At 54.4% G+C, this 20,883-nt stretch overlaps 1 protein-coding gene across 1 annotated transcript; it reads left to right on the forward strand.

The window, feature by feature from the left end:
• The first annotated feature begins 1,109 nt into the window (after window positions 1-1,109).
• Window positions 1,110-20,291, forward strand: DRG2 (developmentally regulated GTP binding protein 2). Its single transcript, XM_003929309.4, has 13 exons — window positions 1,110-1,289; window positions 6,942-7,102; window positions 11,391-11,480; window positions 12,103-12,163; window positions 12,722-12,812; window positions 13,435-13,507; window positions 13,641-13,731; window positions 14,578-14,675; window positions 15,005-15,081; window positions 16,463-16,551; window positions 17,293-17,351; window positions 18,745-18,798; window positions 19,477-20,291. Exons 1-13 carry the CDS (start codon window positions 1,226-1,228, stop codon window positions 19,561-19,563), a joined length of 1,095 nt encoding a protein of 364 aa, XP_003929358.1. The 5' UTR covers window positions 1,110-1,225; the 3' UTR covers window positions 19,564-20,291.
• Window positions 20,292-20,883: the final 592 nt, after the last annotated feature.

Consider the following 20,883-nt stretch of genomic DNA (forward strand, 5'->3'; position numbering starts at 1 on the left):
CGAGGTGTGGTTGGGCAGGTCTGTGGTCCCAGCTACTTGGGAGACTGAGGAGGGAGAATCACCTGAGCCTGGGAGGTCGAGGCTGCAGTGAGCTGTGATCATACCACTGCACACCAGCCTGGGTGATCAAGTGAGACCCTGTCTCCAAAAACAAAAAAGAACAACCAAAAAACCCCAGTGGTTTGGGGATCCACGTTTGTTTCTTTTTTTTTTTTTTCTTTTTTCTTTTTTTGAGACAGGGTCTCACTCTGTTGCCCAGGCTGGAGTGCAGTTGGTAGATCTTGGGGATCCGCTTTGAACCTCTTCAAGCTTGTCCAACCTGAGACCTGCAGCCACATGTGGCCCAGGACAGCTTTGAATGTGGCCGAACACAAATTCATAAACTTTCTTAAAACATTACGAAATTCACGCGGGTGCAGTGGCTCACACCTGCAATCCCAGCACTTTGTGAACCTGAGGCGGGCAGATCACTTGAGGTCAGGAGTTCGTCACCAGCCTGGCCAACATGGCCAAACCCTGCCTCTACTAAAAAGGCAAAAATTAGCTGAGCGTGGTGGTGGGCGCCTGTAATCCCAGCTACTCGGGAGGCTGAGGCAGGAGAATCGCTTGAACCCAGGATGCGGAAGCTACAGGGAGCCGAGGCCACTGCACTACAGCCTGGGTGATACTGTGAGGCTCCATCTCAAAAAACAAAAGAAACAAACAAAAAACCATCGAGATTTTTTTGATGATTTTTTTAAGCTCATCGGCTACTGTTTGTGTATTTTACGTGTGGTCCAGGACAATTCTTCCAACGTGGCCCAGGGAAGCCAGAAGATGGGTCACCTCCATTTATAGTATAAAATGAGAGCCACCAGGCTTTCGGTTCAGCTTCTCTTCATTACACTGCCAATCAGCTGCGCTCAGGGACCCGCAGTTCAGGGCTCCTCGCGGGCAGATTCCCTCTATTCGGTGCCTGCTCCTGCCAGACTCAGCCGCGGGCCAGGACCACACGCCCGGCCCTTTCCAGCGGGTCCACAGCCTGGCCGGCCCAGCGGGCGGAACCGACAGTGTCTGGCACTCGGCTCGACGGCGCCCGCCCGGACTCTTAATCCCGGAGCACCAGGCGCCCACGAGAACGCTGTTCTCCTCGGCTTCCGGGCGCACGCTTTTCTGTTGCCGCCGACAGACCGGAATTCCCGGTGCCTCCGCAGCGGCCGTCCGTACGCCCAACTCTGCTGCCGCCATGGGGATCTTAGAGAAGATCTCGGAGATCGAGAAGGAGATCGCTCGGACGCAGAAGAACAAGGGTGAGGGCCGGCCGGGCGGGGGTCTTTCTTTCTGCCCGCCTCAGTTTTCCTGTCTGTAAAATGGGGGAACAACTCCAGCAGTAATGCTGGGGCAGGGTCCGAGGCCGCGGAGAAGTTGCCAGACAAGTGCCGAGGCCGCCCTGTGCGCCCAAGGCAGGGCCAGGCGGGAGCGGGTCTCACGCGCAGGTCTGACGGCAAACGGCCCCAAAGAGATCTGATCAGTACCAGACCGTGTGCCAGAGCAGAGTGATCCCAGCTCACAGAGGAAACATCTGACCCAGAGAGAGGCCCGACTGGGGTTCAAACCCCAGTCCCCTGATGGCTAGGTCTGGGCCTTTGGTGGTCTCCCCTGTTGCTTTGGGAAGCGCAAGAGGAGGCCTCTCAGGAACAGCCTCACCCAGAAGCTGAGAGCCCACTGGAGCGAGGGATTCAGGCTCTGGAGTCGGGAAGGCCTGGATTTGAACCCCAGGTCCACCACGTACCTTCTGTAAAATATTGGAAAGTCACTTCACTCCGTGGAGCCTCAGTGCCCTCACGTGTAAATGGGGCAATATTCCCCTGCTCCGTCTTAGCTCACAGCTGAGTTAAAATAGATGGCCTTGCCGGTGGCTCAAGCCTGTAATCCCAGCACTTTGGGAGGCCAAGGCGGGTGGATCACGAGGTCAAGAGATCGAGACCATCCTGGTCAACATGGTGAAACCCCGTCTCTACTAAAAATACAAAAAATTAGCCGGGCATGGTGGCGCGTGCCTGTAATCCCAGCTACTCAGGAGGCTGAGGCAGGAGAACTGCTTGAACCCAGGAGGCGGAGGTTGCGGTGAGCCGAGATCGTGCCATTGCACTCCAGCCTGGGTAACAAGAGTGAAACTCCGTCTCAAAGAAAAAAAAAAAAATAGATGGCCTTTACAAAGCACTGGGCACATGATGAGCACACAGTATTTAAAGTAAACGCCCCAGCGTAGATAGTACATAATGAAGCCTCAGATTTGGACTTCAGGTTGTAAGGGCTGGAGGAGCTCAGAGAAGAGAGGTGAGGAGAGAAGAACGGTGACACCAGGAGGAGGTGGGACTTGAGCTGGTTGTTGGAAGAGTATCCCAGGTGGGGGGCACTACTGAGGCAAAGACGTGGGAGTGAGCAGGGTGTGTTCATGGGACAGTGAGAAGAATCTACATCAGAAGGGGGTATGGAGGAGTCATGGGAGTGAAACTGGACAGACTAGTGCCTAGCCACTCAGGCTTGTGGGAGCAGGAAGCAAGAAACACTGGATGGCTGGTCCCAGTGCCCGCACTCCCTTGGTTCCATTTAGGTTTGAAGGCCAAGGAGTTGAGGGCCCTTTATGACTCATTCCTTCTGTAAATCTTTTTTTGTTTGTTTGAGACAGAATTTTGCTCACCCTGACTGGAGTGCAGTGGTGCCATCCGGACTCACTGCAATCTCTGCTTCCCAGGTTCAAGTGATTCTCCTGCCTCAGCCTCCAAGTAGCTGGGATTACAGGCATGTGCCACCATGCATGGCTAATTTTTGTCCTTTTTTAGTAGAGATGGGGTTTTGCCATATTGGCCAGGATGGTCTCGAACTCTGGACCTCAGGTGATCTGCCCGCCTTGGCCTCCCAAAGTGCTGGGATTACAGGCGTGAGTCACCATCCCCAGCTGATCTTTCCTAAGCCTTTACTGCATGCTAGGCACTGTGGTTAAAGCAGTGAACATAGCAGGCATATCCCAGCCCTTCAGTCTGACCTTCTGGTTGACAGTCTGGAAACCACAAACCAAATAAATAAGATAATGCCATATGTGCTATGAAGACAAACCAGGGTGATACAGCAGGGTATTGGGGGTGGGGAGGGGCTGGGGATTGGGCCTGCTTAGCTGGAACGATAGAGAAGACCACCATGAGGATGGGGCATTTGAGCTAAGACCTGAATGAGAAGAAGGAACCAGCCACGCAAACATCTGGGGGAAGAGTGTTCCTGCCAGAAAGAGCAGCTAGTGCAAAGGTCCTGAGGTGGGAACAAACTTGGCTGTTTAGAGACCAACAGGACTGTGGCTGGGGTGTAGTGACAGGACAGGAGGGAGCTGATCATGCAGAGCCACGGGTCATGGGAAAGACTCCTGCGTTCTAAGCCAATGGGAGCTGGTGCAGGGTGGGAAGCCGGGGAGGGTCTATTCTGACTTATGTCTTGAAAGTTCCCTCTCGCTGCTGTGTGGAATATTACCTGTAAGCCCCAAGGAAACTCGTAGGGAGGCTGGAGAGGCTGCCACTTTGCAGTGGTAGACAAAGGAGATGAAAAGGTGATTAAAACCTAGTCCTTCCCCTCAGAGATGCTCAGAATTTTAGGAGCTGAGATGGCAGTAAGGGCCATGTGTATGTGACTATCACTGAATCCTTTTTTTTTTTTTTTTTTTTTTTTTTTCTGAGACAGTCTTGCTCTGTTGCCCAGGCTGTATTCATAGCTCACTATAACTTCAAACTTCTGCTTTCAAGCAGTCCTCCCACCTCCACCTCTCGAGTAGCTGGGACTGCAGGCATGCACCACCACACCGGGCTAATTTTGTGTTTTTTATAGAGGCACAGTCTCACGGTGTTGCCCAGAGTGGTCTTGAACTCCCAGCCTCAAGCAGTCCTCCCTCCTCAGCCTCCCAGAGTGCTGGGATGACAGGCCTCAACCACCACGCCCAGCTGCAGAACCCGTTCTCAACCCTTTCTCACTGCTATCAATTCACTTACTTACCTGATAAAATATTTCCTGTGTACCTGGGCCCTATGCTGGAAGCACAGTCCCAGGAAATGATCCAGTCCCATTTCCTGACCTATGGGAGTCAGGGAAGTAAAGAAATAAGATAGTTTTCAGGGTTGAGAAGACAGGAAACTGGCTCATGAGGCAGGAAGGGGCCTGGGGAAGGGTGGAATTTACTGTAGATTATAGCCAACTTTTATTGGGTGCTTACTGTGTGCTAAGCGATGTTCTTGGTTCTTTCTGTAAGCCTTCTTTAGCATTCCACTATCAGAAATCTGCTGAAGTATGGTCAGTCACAGTGGCTCATGTCTGTAATCCCAGCATTTTGGGAGGCCAAGGTCGGTGGATCACTTGAAGTCAGGAGTTGGAGACCAACCTGGGCTACATGGTAAAACACCATCTGTAAAATACAAAAATTAGCCAGGCATGTTGGTATAGGCCTGTAGTCCCAGCTGCTCAGGAGGTGGACCCAGGAGAATCACTTGAGCCCAGGAGGTGTAGGTTGCAGTGAGCTGAGATGGCGCCATTGCACTCCAGCCTGGGTGACACAGCAAGTCTCTTGTTGGTGGCTTATGCCTGTAATCCCAGCACTTTGGGAGGTCTAGGTGGGCGGATCACCTGAGGTCAGGAGTTCAAGACCAGCCTGACCAATGTGGAGAAACCCCATCTCTACTAAAAATACAAAAAATTAGCTGGGCATAGTGACACATGCCTGTAATCCCAGCTACTCAGAAGGCTGAGGCAGGAGAATCGCTTGAACCCAGGAGGCGGAGGTTGCGGTGAGCCGAGATTGTGCCATTGCACTCCAGCCTGGGCAAGAAGAGCGAAACTCTGTCTCAAAAGAAAAGAAAGAAAAGAAATCTGCCTAAGTAGTTACTACTGTTAATAACCTTATTTGCAGATTAAGAAACTGATGCACAAGAAGACTAACTTTTCCAAAGTAAAATGGCCCCAGTAATGGCAGGGTGGAGTTCTGACACAAGCTCTCAACCTCTGTAGGACACCACCCCGAGACTGGGCGGGGGAGGCCTCTTTGAAGAGGTGACATTTGAACTGCACCTCAAATGATGGGAAGGAACCAGCTCCACGAAGATCTTGTTGAAATGGAGAGAATCGCCAGTGTGAAGGTCCCGAGGAAGGAATGAGGTCAGCATGTTCTAGAAAAGAAAAAAAAGATGCCTATCATCCCAGCACTTTGGGAGGCCGAGGCGGGTGAATCATCAGGCCAAGAGATGGAGACCATCCTGGCTAACATGGTGAAACCATCTCTACTAAAAATATAAAAATTAGCTGGGCGTGGTAGTGTGTGCCCGTAACCCCAGTGTCTCAACCTATAATCCTAGCGCTTTGAGAGGCTGAGGCAGGATGATTGCTTACAGCCAGGAGTTTAAGATTAGCCTGGGCAACATAGCAACACCCCATCTCTACAAAAACAATTCCTCCCCCCTCCCTGACACTGAGTCCCACTCTGTCACCCAGGCTAGAGTGCAGTGGCGCGGTCTCGGCTCACTGCAACTTCCGCTTCCCAGGTTCAAGTTATTCTCCTGCCTCAGCCTCCCGAGTAGCTGGGACTACAGGTGTGTGCTACCGTGTCTGGCTAATTTTTGTGTCTTTATTAGAGACGGTTTCACTGTGTTGGCCAGGCTGGTCTTGAACTCTTGACCTTGTGATCCACTCGCCTCAGGCTCCCAAAGTGCTGGGATTACAGGTGTGAGCCACTTCGCCTGGCCCAGAAACAATTTTTTAAATTAGTCAGGCCTGGTGGTGCATGCCTGTAGTCCTAGTTATTCAGGGGGCTGAGGCAGGAGTTCCAGGCTGTAGTGAGCTATAATTGTGCTGCTGAACTCTACTCTGAGTGATAGAATGAGACCCCATCTCTTAAAAAAAGGAGAGAGGAGAAAGCCACTGGGTCTGGAACGTAGCAGAGTATATTGAAGTAGCCAGGAGCCAGGTCACATAGCATCCTGGTTCTCAGTCTCAACCACAGCCACAGTTTATAGCAAAGAGTTTGTAACATGCTTTACGGTCCTGAAGTAAAATTCCTCATCAGTAATGTAACTTATGTGCCCATAGAATCTGGAAAAAAACCAGTGTAATACCCTAATAGTAATATAAAGGAGAAGAAAAAGGAAAGTAATTTGTAATGAAAATGGTATTTTTTTCAACACGTGAAAGCTGGAGCGCTGCCAGGATATAACGAAGTTACCCTGGAGCAGTGCAGTGCTCAGGCCTCTAGGTAGAATCACTGGGGCGGTGCCGGCCACGATGCAGGTGTGTTGTGCTGGCCACTGGGTTACCCTACAAGAGGTGCTGCCAGGTGGGATCCCAGAATGGCGAGCAGCTCTAGGCAAAGCTTCAGACAAGCATGACATAGTCTTCCCTTCATATGTACAATAGTTGCATTCCTGGGAATTTCAGTGAATATTAACACTGCAGAAAATGTCCTGTTCGTATGTAAACAGAGCTGGGTTTTAGGCCCAGCGGTCCTAACCCAGGTTTTCCCTCTGTGGGTGCCTTTGGGATGTGACAAGTCATGGACTTGGGACAGATTCTCCTCAGCTATGCAGGACTGACTCACCTTATGGTGCAGCTGGTTTTCCTGTCCCTTGCCCAATACATACCAATGAGGACTTCATCAAAGTGAACAGCAAACATCTCCCAGAATGCCCCGCAAGGAATGGTGTCTCCTCTGTTGAGAACCATTGGTTCTCAATAGGGTGGTGAGGTCTCAACAAAGAGACTGGATTGGGAAGCCAGGCGGGCCTTTTTATAGCTGAGGGGTGGTTTTTTTTTTCTCCTGATCTCCTTGACAGCGGTTGCTTCCCAGCCAGCACTTGGCGATGTGTGGGTCGTGCCTAACACCTGGGCTGGGACACCCTGGCCACTCACCTTCTGTCTTGCTTTCCGTCCTTTAGCCACTGAGTATCATCTGGGCCTGCTGAAAGCCAAGCTCGCCAAGTATCGGGCCCAGCTCCTGGAACCATCCAAATCCGCCTCATCCAAAGGAGAAGGCTTTGATGTCATGAAGTCGGGCGATGCCCGAGTGGCGCTGATTGGATTTCCCTCTGTGGGTAAGGTCAGTGATGGTCATTGTGGGCCTGGGGGAGGAAGGCAGGAAGTCGTCTTTCAAACAGGTGACCATCCAGGCTCCCCTCGCTGCCTTTCTGCTTAGTTCCGGGGACACAGAAGACCCGGTCTCCCCCAGGGTCAGATCCCAGCCCTTTATCTTCCTAACGTGAAGGACGCTCTTTCCTCTTGCCAGGAGATGTAGCCCTACTTGGTCTTCCGACCCAGCCATCACACACAAATACTTCTTGAGTGTATATCTCGAGCGTGTGTCATGTGCTGGGCACTGTGCCAGAGACTAGAGACACAGCAGGAACAAGACAGAGCTCTGTCCTCGCCCACATAGATTTCCGATTCTTGAAGAGAAAGTACAGTAAATAAAGATGAGGTGCCTCAAGTGGTGAGAAGCAGGGCCTGGTGAGTGACAGGTCGAAGGTCTGCTAGTTACAAGGGTCCCGGCTGGTTTCTCTGGCGAGTGAGTTTGGGCAGGAGCCTGAAGGAAGTGAGGGAGCTTTCAGAGTCCTGGGTGAGAACATTCCAGACAGAGGGAACAGTGAGCACAGAGGTGCTTAGGCAGGCACTTGCTGGGTGTGTCCAGGGGGTCCCAGGTGGCTCCCTGAGGAGCACGAGGAGGGCAGAAGACAGAGAGGATAGGGACTTCTGGGCGGCCAGAATGACCGTGGCTTGGATTGAAGAATGAAACTGCAGAGTTTTTAGAAGGTGTGTTCTGAAAGTTGCTCTGCTTAATGTACGATCTATATTGATTTACTTTTTATGTGAGAAATAAGATAAACATCATTGCAGGGTTTTGAGCAGAAAAGAGATATATCTGATCGGCTTTTTTAAAATAAACTTTTTTTTTTTTTTTGAGACAGAGTTTCAGTCATGTCGCCCAGGCTGGAGTGCAATGGGGCCAGATCTCAGCTCAGTGCAACCTCCGCCTCCCAGGTTCAAGTAATTCTCCTGCTTAAGCCTCCCAAGTAGCTGGGATTACAGGCACTGGCCACCACACGTGGCTAATTTTTTGTATTTTTAGTTGAGACAGGGTTTCACCATGTTGGCCAGGCTAGTTTTGAACTCCTGACCTCAGGTGATCCACCCATCTCGTCCTCCCAAAGTGCTGGGATTACAGGCATGAGCCACCAAGCCCGGCCTAAAACAAACTTTTTATTTTAGAATAGTCTTGGATTAGCCGGGCGCGGTGGCTCAAGCCTGTAATACCAGCACTTTGGGAGGCCGAGGCGGGTGGATCACGAGGTCGAGAGATCGAGACCATCCTGGTCAACATGGTGAAACCCCGTCTCTACTAAAAATACAAAAAAAAATTAGCTGGGCATGGTGGCTCGTGCCTGTAATCCCAGCTACTCAGGAGGCTGAGGCAGGAGAATTGCCTGAACCCAGGAGGCGGAGGCTGCGGTGAGCCGAGATCGCGCCATTGCACTCCAGCCTGGGTAACAAGAGCGAAACTCTGTCTCAAAAAAAAAAAAAAAAAAAAATGCTGGGCGCGGTGGCTCAAGCCTGTAATCCCAGCACTTTGGGAGGCCGAGGCGGGTGGATCACGAGGTCAAGAGATCAAGATCATCCTGGTCAACATGGTGAAACCCCGTCTCTACTAAAAATACAAAAAATTAGCTGGGCATGGTGGCGCATACCTGTGATCCCAGCTACTCAGGAGGCTGAGGCAGGAGAATTGCCTGAACCCAGGAGGCGGAGGTTGCGGTGAGCCGAGATCGCGCCATTGCACTCCAGCCTGGGCAACAAGAGCGAAACTCCGTCTAAAAAAAAAAAAAAAAAAAAAAAAAAGAATAGTCTTGGATTTACAGAAAAATTGCAAAGGTAGTACAGAGTTCCCATATACTCCACACCCAGTTTGCCCTGCGGTTAACATTTTGTACCTATCAGTGTTGATCTGTTACTGCCTCAAGTCTTGCTTTATGCAGATTTCCTTAGCTCCTCCCCACTGTCCTTCTTCTGTCCCGAGATCCCACATCGCAATTGAGTTGTTATGTCTCCTTAGGTTCTTCTAGACAGTTTCCTAGACATGCCTTGATTTGATGTCCTTGACTGTTTTGAGGAGTACCATTCCCATATTCTGTAGAAAGTCCTTCAGTTGGGGTTCGTCTGGTGTTTTTCTCGTGGTTAGTCTGGGGATATAGTTTAGCAAGGAAGACCACAGAGGTAAAGTGCTATTTTTATCACATCACACGAAGGGCACGTACTGTCACCACCACGTATCCCTGCTGATGTTGACCTTGACTGCTTGGCTGAGGTGCGTCCGGTTTTTCCACCGTGAAGAAGCTTTCTTCTCCCCTTGCCACGCCATGATCTGGGCAGGGAGGTGACTGTGCAGCCCACTTCCACGGCCGCCTTGAGGGGAGCGTCGACAGAAACTGTTTGGAATTCTGCATGGGAGATTTCTCTCCTCTCCCATTCATTTGTTTTATTCAATCGTTTATTGATATCTGTATGGACTTGTGGGGGTTATTTTTGCGCTCTGCGGTCTAAACCCTTACCATGTCCTTTTGCTGCTCAAATTGTTTTAGCTTTGGAGCTATTTTAGTTGGCATCTTTGATGTACTTCCACCATTGAGTTTTTCCAGCATTTCTTTACTTTCTGACACTGCAAGATGTCCCAGGCTCATTTTGTATATTCCCTGCCCTGGCCTAGAATCTGCCATTTCTCCAAGGAGCCCTGGTTCCTTTAATTGGAGAATAGCATTAAAAACCACCATCTGGGCGCTGACTTACTTTTTTGCAGAATCTCTCTGGCTGTTGTGTAGATAGCAGGCTAGAGCGGGGCAAGGTGAAAGCGCCACAGTGGAGAGGTTGCTGGAATATAGGCCAGGCCAGTAACAACCAAGCTCCTGGACAGGTGCTGGGGAGCAGCTTCTAACTCAGTCCAGCTGGACGGCTTGAGCCCACACCCAGTTTCGTTACTGTGGTAACAGCTCCCTTTTCCTGAGTGCTTGGTGCAGGCTGGGCAGTGTTTAGTTTTGTTTGTTGTATCATCTGCCTATGTATCAGAGGAAGAGAGAGATTGATAGAGAAGCAGCTCTAGTTACCAAGAGTTACCCTTGAAGTCTGAGCCCGTGACGGATCCCACCTGCCTTCGTGGGAGTATAGGTTCTCCCGCCATGGGAGGGCCCAGGTCTGTCACTCACAGGGCCCAGGCAGAATCAGGGCGTGACCCTGATGTTGGTTGCTGGGTGTCTCAACAGTCATTGTTCTCAGGGCCACCCTGAGTATCCATACCTGTCCACTCCACCAGGTTTTCATCATTTCTTGCGTTTCCAGGAGGTCCCCAAGGCTGAGGGTTTCTGGATTTGAGGATCTGACGTATTTCCATCACATGCCACATTCTGGGCTTCAGAGGTCTGAGGGTGCATTGGGGAGGCGTGCCCTCAGTCTTCCTGCCAGCCAGCCAGGAGGCAGGGTCTGGATACCCGGACCTGCAACTCAGTCTCAGGCTTCCTGTTCCTGGGGCCCTGCTGATGAGAGTGGGGCAGGAGCCATGGGGCTGGCTTTCCTCCCTGCCTGGGTCTGCACACTGCTCAGCTGGCCTTCTCAGCTGCAGCATCTATCACTGAGGTGTTACAGTGTTTGGAGTGAGCACGTCCCAGGCCTTATCTTTGTAATCCCTGTGCAGTCCTGCGAGGTAGGGAGTGGATTCATGGCCATTCAGCATGTGAAGAGCCTGAAGCTGAGAGTATGGAGTTTCCTGCCCAATTCCAGGACACCCCAGCAGAGGCAGGATTCAAAGCCACGTGTCTCTAACTCCCAGCCACAGCGAATGGTGGTCTGAGTGGTCACAGCCACGTCTTCCCAGTTCCCCACTTCACACACCTCTCCTGTCTGTCTCAGCCTGGGAGGCTGGTGTCTCCTTGCACACCTCCTCACACCCTCTCTGGGTGCGCAGCACGTCTGAGTACTGGGAGGGCCGTGGGACTGCTGGCTGCTCAAAGTTCTCCGGGGCCAGGAAGGCCTGGAGGATTGTGTGGGGCTGGGGGAGGCTCCTGATGTATGTGGGGAACCCCCTCAGGATCCAGATCCCTGCCTCTACCTGAGACAGTCCTGAGGCCTGCAAGGAACAGGTGAGTCCTCTGCTGTCTGACACATCTGGGACAGGGCCAGAGGTGAACCTCCTGGCTGGGAGGTCTCTTCAGAGCCACCCAAGTCACCAAGCCGAGAGTGAGAGGGGCTTCTCCTGCTGCCTGCACCTGAAGGCTCCCAGCCCTGTGGAGCATCTCCTGGGAGGCAGGGACAAGGCTCCTCAGTGCAGTGACCTCTTTTTCTCCTAGTCTACATTCTTGAGTCTGATGACCTCCACGGCCAGCGAAGCAGCATCCTATGAGTTCACCACTCTGACGTGTATTCCTGGGGTCATTGAAGTAAGTGGGTGTGCTGGGCCCAGAAGGAGAAGGGGCGCGTGCTTGTGTTTGCACCTGCGCACGTGCCCACCGTGTGTGAGAGTCAGGGTGGGTGTCCTGACTGAGCTGCTTTGCCCTCCAGCACTGGCACTTCTGGGGATCCTAGGTGCTGGACCCCAGAGATGCCTCGTGGAGCCTGGAATCGGGAGGTCAGGCCAGCATGTGGCCACTCTGCCTGGTGCCCCAACACCAGTGCAACTCTGGCCACTAATTGCTGCTTGTCTGGATCCCCCTGCCTCCCCGTGAAGCTTCACTGCCTTGGGCTGTGTTTGCTTTGGGCAGCTGGGTGTGTGGCCTTGAGTTTTCCACGGTGAAGCAATGTATTTGTGAAGCCTTGGTACCATCAGCGATGAGTGTTGTGGGACTGGGAGATCCTGGGCCCTCCCTAGGTGGCTACTCAGCTCACAGGCTGTGGTCAGCACCGGGCTGGGGTGGTGACGAAGCTTGGACTTGGCCACAGGTTGGCACCTGGGTTTCCCTCAGCTCCTGAACCCTAGACCCATTGCAGACGTCCCAGGTCCAGGCAGAACCTTCCCAGTGGAGGCCCAGCCTTGCCTTACCTGTCTTCTCTTCTGCGTCCTAGTACAAAGGTGCCAACATCCAGCTCCTGGACCTTCCTGGAATCATTGAAGGCGCAGCCCAAGGTGGGAGGCAGGGCAGGTGTGTGGGAGGCGGGATGGAGCTCTGTTACTGATTATTGAAATTGGGTGTGGCTGTCATGGAGATCACTCTGGATTCCTGCTCCATTACCCCGCTTTCCAGAAAAGACAGGCTCCAGTTCAAATCCTTGGCACCATACTAGCTTTGTGATCTTGGGCAAGTGATTGGGTCTCTCTAAGCCAAGCCTCAGTTTCCTCAGCTATAGCATAGGCATGATAATACTTTATAGCATTGTTTTGAGGATGAAGTGAGGAAATGTTCAGGAAGCATTTAGCCTGGGGCCTGCCACATGATGGGGTGGGGGTAGGACAGCCATTATTATCCTGTTACTCGTTTTATGGTGGTGGTGTCGGATTTCCTTCTGAAATAAGTCTCTGTGAGTAAAACGTGGATTAAGAAAAATGCCAAGAAACTCATTTAGCTTGTGCTGGTATGTGGCAGAGGCCGTGGCAGGTCTGTAAAGGGCAGGAGTCCAGGGCGCCGTGGGCAGGGTAGTGGTCACATGGGCCCAGGTATGTAACTGCATCCCTCCACCCATCCAGGAAAAGGCCGTGGCCGGCAGGTGATTGCTGTGGCACGCACGGCCGATGTCGTCATCATGATGCTGGATGCCACCAAGGGAGAGGTGCAGAGGTCTGCAGGGTGGGGCATGGGGCAGGCTTACATGTCTGGGGAGGGTCAGTGTGTCCCTGAGCTCGTACTGGATGTCCTGTGGGTGCTTGGCCCTTTCACACATGAGAGTAGTGGTAGGACTTTTCACAGACTAAACCCAACATCACCCAGCCCAGAGCGTCTTCTCCTGAAGGCTTGTGTCCAGCCAGCACAGAGGCGTCTCGGGGCTGGGGGCCAAGGGGCCTGGCCTGGCTCTGCTTCCTGTTCACAGCGGCACAGGTGCCCGTCACTGCCCAGAACCTGCCAGGAGCCCAGCCCCGAGCCCAGAAGCATTGTTCATCCCACGTCCTGGCAGCAGGGCACGCCAGGCCTGCCTCCTCAGGACCAGAAGGAGTACCCTCGTGGTCACCTCGTGGGGGCCCCACCACTTGCCTGTGCACCCCGACTGTAAACCGGGCCAGCCCCCTCTGGGACTGTGGCAGAGCTTAGAAGCTGCTCCGGGCATTGGGAAGGAGTGTACTCTGGGCTGCTGGGGAAGCGGGTGGAGGAGAGAGTCCATGTCTGGGTGGGGAGTGACGTCCTGTGGAACAGGAGGCCTGGCTCTGTGGACCGCCTGTGAGGGCCTGTGGGGTGCTCTGCCTAGGTCTCTGCTGGAAAAGGAGCTGGAGTCCGTGGGCATCCGCCTCAACAAGCACAAGCCTAACATCTACTTCAAGGTGAGGCACCTCTCTGGCCTTCGGGCTGCGGGTGTGGCAGTTTTGAGAGTATGTTGGCCAGCAATTGAGGCCATGCGGCCGTTGCTGTGGCCCCTCAGTCAGCAGGTCTCCCTGCCCCCCTCTCCTCCTTTAGCCCAAGAAAGGCGGCGGCATCTCCTTTAACTCGACAGTCACGCTGACCCAGTGCTCGGAAAAGCTGGTGCAGCTCATCCTGCACGAATACAATATCCTTCCCTGAAAGACAGGGAGGGAGGGCAGCCACCACTCTCAGGGCAGTGGGAGGACTGACCAAGACAGGAGGCCTCGAGGCCCAGGGTGGCCGCAGGTCACCCCCACTGACCCCCCGTCCATTTGAGCAGCCTCTGGGAAAGCTCCATACCGCCAGGGCTGCAGCCATGCACTTGACAGTGGCTTCTGGGCTCCTCACCGAGTGCTGGGCACTGTGGTAGCCACATGACATCTGGAAGAAAAAGACGTCATGGGAAACAGCCTCTGAAGACTAGGGGTTCCTAGCCTGGAGAAGCCTCAGGGAGAGCTAGGGAGCAGGTGGTACGTCTAAAGCAGTGTCGGGGGCCATTTGAGTTCTGGGGCCCTGGGGGACAGGGCAGGGCCTTGGGCAGAGTTACACCTGGCATATAGAGAACTCTTAGAGTCAGATGTGAGCCCCTCGTTCCCAGAGGCGTGTGAGCAGAGGCAGCATGGCCCCCAGTGGAGAGGCCTTCATGGGAGAAGCTGGGTCAGACCAGCTTTCAGATGCTCCTGGCACTAAAACCCACGCTTCCCCTGAAAGGCCTAGGGGATTCTAGCAGGTACATTTTTCTGCCTGTCTGGCCGTCAAGATTGAAATCCTATATTGATTGAAACTTGAAACTTTTGTATACTGTGGTTCCTCTGGCGAAGAAAAAAGAGAGGGCTTCCAAAGCTTTCCAGTCTTGTAAAAAACCTCACAGGCAGATAACCGCCAAGGTCCCATGCATCTAGCATATTTCCTGCTCTGCTCTTTGGGGCCCTCTGCTGAGGGGTACAGGGGCAGCTGGTGCACAGATTGTCCCTTAATCGGAGCCCCTCAGAGATCTTCAATGCAGAAGTGCTCTTCCGAGAAGACTGCTCCCCAGATGAGTTCATCGATGTGATCGTGGGCAACCGGGTGTACATGCCCTGCCTGTATGTAAGTGCAGAAGGGAGCCCTGGCCTGGCCACTCGGCCTTTCCACCACGTGCGTTTCCTGAGCTTCTGGAACCTTGTGAGAGAAGTGGAAAGAGTCTGAGGCTCTCCCCTCCCTTCACCTCACCTCAGCGGCTGCTTGCATCTTGCAGATGTGGAGAGCTTGAAACCAGGGTTCCAGCCCAGCCTTCCCCACCCTGAGGCAGCAAGCGGGAGGAGGGCGTAGGCGCAGCTCGCCGAGGAAGGGCTGCAGCCGGCACAGGGCGATGGAGAGCCCTTTCCTGGATCCCTTGCTCCTGTCCTCAGCACTGGCCTCCACCTTTTCAATCTCAGGTTTATAACAAAATCGACCAGATCTCCATGGAAGAGGTGGACCGCCTGGCCCGAAAACCAAACAGTGTGGTCATCAGGTGAGGCTGCCAGCATCCTGCCACTCTGCTGTCCTTGCTCTGGGTTCTGACCCCAGTCGTCAGGCCTCCCAGCCACTTTGGCTGTGGAGGAGGAAAAGCCAGCACAGCCTCCAGCAGCACACAGCCCTCACAGAGCCCAGGGCTTCCTGCCCAGGGCAAAGGACTTTGTCCATGAGGTCAAGGAGACACTGCAGAAGGGTCCCCTTCATGGCTGCTGGAGGGATTGGCCTGTTCCAGTCGTGAATTGCCATGGACAGGGTGGGTGATGTCTTGTGGGCTCTGGTTAAGAAAACAGAAGGATTTCATCAAACAAGATTGAATGGTTAAGAAACTTCTTAACTTAGTACTGAACCAAGGCCCCCCCCCACAAGAAGCCCTGGGTGTCAGCCTACCTCTCCTGGTGCTCTGGAAAGTGTGGCATCTGTCTGATTACAGCTCAAAGGGGAAAGGGAACTAACGTTCTCAGGCTCTGGTCACCTACTTCCTGCCCTCCTTTGCAAGGTGGGTCCCAGGGTACCGCCCACACCGGCTGTTTGTTCACTTGCCAGCACCGCCTGGCAGGCTCCTCTCTGGGGCAGACTCAGGTGCTTCCCTTTTCTGGTTTCCTGGCTTGACGCCGGCGCTCTGCGGCTTCACAGTGAAGCTCAGCCGACAGTACAGAGAGCTCAGGGACCAAGAGGCTAGACGGTGCAGATGATGGTTGAGGGTCCTGGCCTGAGTACAAGGACCATGTTGTGGTGGTTGTAGCCACCACAAACAGCAGTGTCCGTCCCATAGCACAGCCTCAGCTCCTCTCCTGCTGTGTCCCGGGCCTTAGAGGGGCTGCCATCCTCAGGGCTGACAGCTCCACACCTTTACCTGCTCGTGCGTAGAACGGCTCCACAGAGTTTAGGACACAGCTCAGGGTCACACACCACGGTTCACCATAGACCTGGTGCCTCCAGAGCCTTGGTTCTCTGCTCTTCATGCTGAAAATCCTACTGGACTTCCTGGCAATCCCTAGCTCCTCTCTGCAAGGAATGAGCTCTGGGTCCCAGCCTTTGCCCTTGGTCCCGTCACAGCCCCTGGCCATCTCCCCATAGCAGCCCTTCATCATACACATGCTACAACCCTCCACAGAGCACAGTCTTGCCAGCCCCCAGGAGAGCTGCTGACCCTGGTTGACTGTGACCATGATTGGTGTCCAGAGGTACTGGCAGCAGAAACATCAAGCTGCCATCAAGAGTAATGGGCTTGTTTCCCTGTGGGCACCGGCGAGCCACCTGGCCTTGGTGCCCATGCTGGCCAGTGGAAATTGTCCCCTCCAATAGTGAGAAGTGGAGACCCAGCCTCTGAACTCACAGGGGACTCTGCCTGACTGGCCGCCTCCCTCTCTCTGCAGCTGTGGCATGAAGCTGAACTTGGACTACCTGCTGGAGATGCTTTGGGAGTACTTGGCCCTGACCTGCATCTACACCAAGAAGAGAGGACGTGAGTTACACTGCGTGTAGCTGAGAAACAGGCTGAGCTTCATCCTCCCTAAAAGGCTGCCAGGCCTGTGGGTGGTGCCCAGAGACCCCAGCACCAGCTCTGGCCTGGCTTATTTAGACACATCTCAGCTCTTTTCCCTACTCAGCACTGGGCACTGCTGGTTTTGAGGGTGCCCCGGTGCGGCAAGGCTACCTCGGGGTCCTCGTCGGTTGCAGCAGTTAGTGCCATCCTGACCTCCCCTCACAGTGACAGTCCCCACCGCAGGAGCATTAGTGACCTGAATCCAGAAGAGCCCTCCCCATGTCTGACCCCCACCCATCTTCCTGGTGGGTGCACACACACATAGGCCCTGGGGTCCTAGCTGCTGAATTCAGAGCACTTTGCATTAACCCCGACCTTGGCAGCAAGGAGCGAGCTACACTTTCCCTCACGAGACTCCAGCATCCCTTCAGGCCCCACCTATTCAGTCTAGATCCTGGTCTCTGTCACTGCCATCATGGCAGATGGGTGGCAGGCAGTGCGATCCTGGACTTTGATTTCTTTTGAGTCACTGTGTTCAAGTCAGGCTTGTAGAAGATGGCGCAGGGATATATGTGGAGGGCGTGCTGGATATGGGGGACGTTAGGCCAAGGCAAGGAGACCGAAAGGGCCTCTGCAGCCAGCTCTTCCCTCGGGCAGAATCATGAGGTGGCAGTGTAGGTCCTCGTGTGTGGTTGACGCTATCCCCATCTCACCCTGCAGAGAGGCCGGACTTCACAGACGCCATCATTCTCCGGAAAGGGGCCTCAGTGGAGCACGTGGTGAGTTGACAAGACCTGCCCTAACAAGGGGTGGGAGCTCTGTGTGCCCCTTGGAGCTCTGTTCTGCCTGAGGTGCCCTGGGCCAGGGGTGGGCTCTGCTGGTCTCAATCTCAGATGCTGACACACAGGCTCTGGAGTTGGACAGTCTGGGGCTGTGTCTGCGGCACCCCTTCCTAGCCATGTGCTGTGCCTCCAACTTCTCCTGTGATGGGGGATATGCTGCCTGCCCCCTGGGTAGTCAGGAAGACGCGTTGAATGAAGTCCAGCATGTAGGGCACTTAGCACGCTGCCTGTAGTGCACAGATGCCAGTAACCCTGCTCCCATGCCATTCAGGCGTCAGTCAAGGAGTGGGGAGTGGCGCTAGCTCAACACAGAAGTCAGGACAGAGGTTTCAAGGAGGTGACCTGAGCCGGCTTGTAGAACTAGCGGGTCTGGCAGTGAAGAGTTGGGGTGGGGAGCATCCCAGATAGGGGAGCAGGCATGCACAGGCCCCAGGGGAGGTGCTCTGGGCTCAGGGAGCATGAGGCTGCCTTTCTCTGTCCAGAATTCTGTCACCTGAACATGACCCTGCAGGCACCGGTGGTGGCCAAGTGTTGGGTCACATGGCCGTCCTTCTGGGCTGCTGCTTTCCCAGGTGTTATTTTCCTCAAGCTGATTTCTTCTTGGGATCCGTATCATGGAAGCAAGGGACACTGTAGGCGCCACTGTCCCTCTAGTCCCTTATGACACTGGTGGCTGGGCTTGCAATCTGGTCTCATGCATTCATTCCTTCTGCAAGCCCAGCCCCAGGTTTCTGGGTGCCACCCTGGAGGTGTTGAACAAATGAGGCCACGCAAAGTCCCATCTCTCTAAGACCTAGGCTTGAGATCACAGCAGGAGGAGCCAAGGAGACTCACGATTACCCTCCTGAATCCCTTCAGACACTCACAAGTGGCAAGCTGAGTAAAATGTAAGACCCATTTGCAGGCCAGAATCAGCCACCTTCCCATCTCTGTCGGGGAAGTGTACCTGCAGGCCTGGCACCGCCTCCGCCCCCGGGACACTGGGCTGAGGCATTTTGTCTCCCACTGGGGCCTGGAAGACTTGTGGGCATGTGGGGGGAGGAGCCACATCGCACAATTGCAGAGTCCCTTCCCCGCTGCCCTCCACTGTCCCACCATCAGCGTGGCAACCAGAGGTCCACACTCTCAGGGCAAATGCTGGCTGCCCCTCCCTTCATCCCTACCAAGGACCACTGGAGGGTGTATGCTGCCCTGGGAGTTGGGGTGATGTGATGTGTGGGAGGCGTCAGGCCACAGGTGGGGCCAGGATGAGTGAGAGACAGTGCAGCTGAGCTTGGGATGCGGTTAGGTGGAACCTCACCTCTCTGTCTGTCTCTCTCCTGTCCTCCAGTGCCACCGCATCCACCGGTCACTCGCCAGCCAGTTCAAGTATGCCCTGGTATGGGTAAGTGTCTGGATGAGAGGCAGGAAGGGGGTTAGACCCAGCAGAGCCCCCGGGTTAGGCATGGAGCAAGGCGTTCACGTTCCTCTGCATGGTGTTCCTGTCCTTCCTGTGGGGATTGGCATGACTGTGTGTCTGTCCTCCATAGAACGTACGTGCCAACCCAGGCTGGACCTGGGCCTTCCCCACCCTTTTTCTTTTTTCTTTTTTTTTTTGAGACAGGGTCTGGCTCTGTCTCCCAGGCTGGAGTGCAGTGGCACAATCATGGCTCACTGCAGCCTTGACATCCTGTGCTCAAGCAATCCTCCCACCTCTGTGTCACAAGTAGCTGGGACTGCAGGCACTCACCAGCATGCTTGGCTAATTTTTCATGGAGACGGGATCTCGCTATCTGGCCCAGGCTGGTCTGGAACTCCTGAGCTCAGGTGATCCTTGAGCTCAAATGATCCTCCCATCTTGGCCTCCAAAAGTGCTGGGATTACAGGCATTAGCCACTGTGCTTGGCCCTCCCCCACCTTTGAGGTCAAGGATGGTCAGACCACTGCGGACATCCTGCTGCCTGGGGCCCCCACCTTACACCAGCATTCACCCCCAGGACACACACCCCAGGGATATCTTTCTTGGCCTTGCCCTTGGCCAGTTCAGGCTGAGGTGACCCCTCTGCCCCCATTCCTCACCCAGGGCACCAGCACTAAGTACAGTCCGCAGAGGGTGGGCCTGACCCACACCATGGAGCATGAGGACGTCATCCAGATCGTGAAGAAGTAATGGCGCCTGCCAGCCCTCCAGCCCACGTGCCTCATCTCCTTGGGGCGTTGGTCCTACTGCAACACCCAAACACCCAAACAGAAAAATACAAATACACACACCCCAGGAAGGGGTTCCTCAAAGTCTCTGTATTTCCAGAAGTTTCTTCAGTAGGCAGATGAAGAGTGCATTGGGGCAGAGGGGTTCGGCTGGAGGCATTTCCCGTAAGACTGAGGCCTCTCGGGGTGGGGTTTGAGTTTGGAGTGCTGGGCCTGCATCTGTGCCCCCGGCCCCTGTGCTGAGGGAGCAAGCTGCCCACCTGCCTACCAGCCGGGGCCTAAAGCAGATGGCATGTTCAGTGCCAGGCAGGAAGCTGGGCCTGCCTGAGTCCCTGGAGGCTGTAGCTGCCGTTACAGCACCTCCCTCCCTCAGCTCCTGCTGGCTTCTCTGACACTTGGGGTGGGGGCTTTTCCAGGAAGAAACCCCCTTGGGTCCTCCACTCAGGGCTCTCCAGGATTAGAAGTAGAGGTTAGTGGCTTCAAAGGCCCAGCTGACATCCTCCACAGCCTAAGGGGTGTCCAAAAGTGCCTCCCCTTCTCTGACCCTCCCAGGGCAGCCCCTGCCCAGCACAAAACCCCCAGACCCTGGCTCTGGGCCAAGGACTTTTGAGTTTAGAATCTGTTTTCTAAGTCCCCAGTTCTCCTGGCTCTCCTTTCTGAAATAAAGGATTGAAAACCGTTCCTGTCCAGACTGAGAACACTTCTAAACTTGCTGAACAGTAGCCAGGTTGAGTCAGGTGGGCACAGGTCAGGCATTGAGGGTAGCAGTGGGCCTGGGAGTTGGAGAGGGTGGCGCCTGGATCCCCAGGGCAGCCCCAGGCCATGGGTGGCAAGGAGAATGCACAGGCAGCCTCTGCCCAGGGCGTTGGTCATGGGTGTCAGGCCCAGACTGGCCCCTCCAGAGGGGCCTGGCTGCCAAGGTGGGCAGCATCCCAGGAGGCCCTTGTGACCATCTGGGTGGCAGGGAAGCTCCCCTGTGAGAATAAGGTGGCTGATCATTTCCTGTTGCCTCAGAAGCCAGGAGCAGAGGGGCTGGCAGGGGCTCGATGAGTGCCTACTGTGTGCCTGGGACAGTGTCAGGCCCCCCGACAGTATTCTGCTGTCCCTCAGAAGCTGGTGTAGGTTGCACAGTTTGTGAATGCAGAGCCTAGGTGTAAGACTTCTGAGCACCAGGGAAGGCTTCCTGGAGGAGGTGTGCCTTTTTGGAGTGATGCAGCAGGTTCTGTGAGGCTGTCAAGAGAGGTAGAGAGCTCCCTGGGGCCCCGGGCCCAGCTGGAATGTG

The sequence above is a fragment of the Saimiri boliviensis genome, chromosome 17, assembly GCF_048565385.1.
Source record: "Saimiri boliviensis isolate mSaiBol1 chromosome 17, mSaiBol1.pri, whole genome shotgun sequence".
Classification (NCBI taxonomy): domain Eukaryota; kingdom Metazoa; phylum Chordata; class Mammalia; order Primates; family Cebidae; genus Saimiri; species Saimiri boliviensis.

Excerpts from the sequence above, each read along its gene's own strand:
- DRG2 (XM_003929309.4), top strand. The coding sequence starts at position 1,226 with ATGGGGATCTTAGAGAAGATCTCGGAGATCGAGAAGGAGATCGCTCGG. Across the intron at positions 15,082-16,462 it reads CCAAACAGTGTGGTCATCAG|CTGTGGCATGAAGCTGAACT; the intron begins GTGAGGCTGCCA and ends CTCTCTCTGCAG. Across the intron at positions 16,552-17,292 it reads CTACACCAAGAAGAGAGGAC|AGAGGCCGGACTTCACAGAC; the intron begins GTGAGTTACACT and ends CTCACCCTGCAG.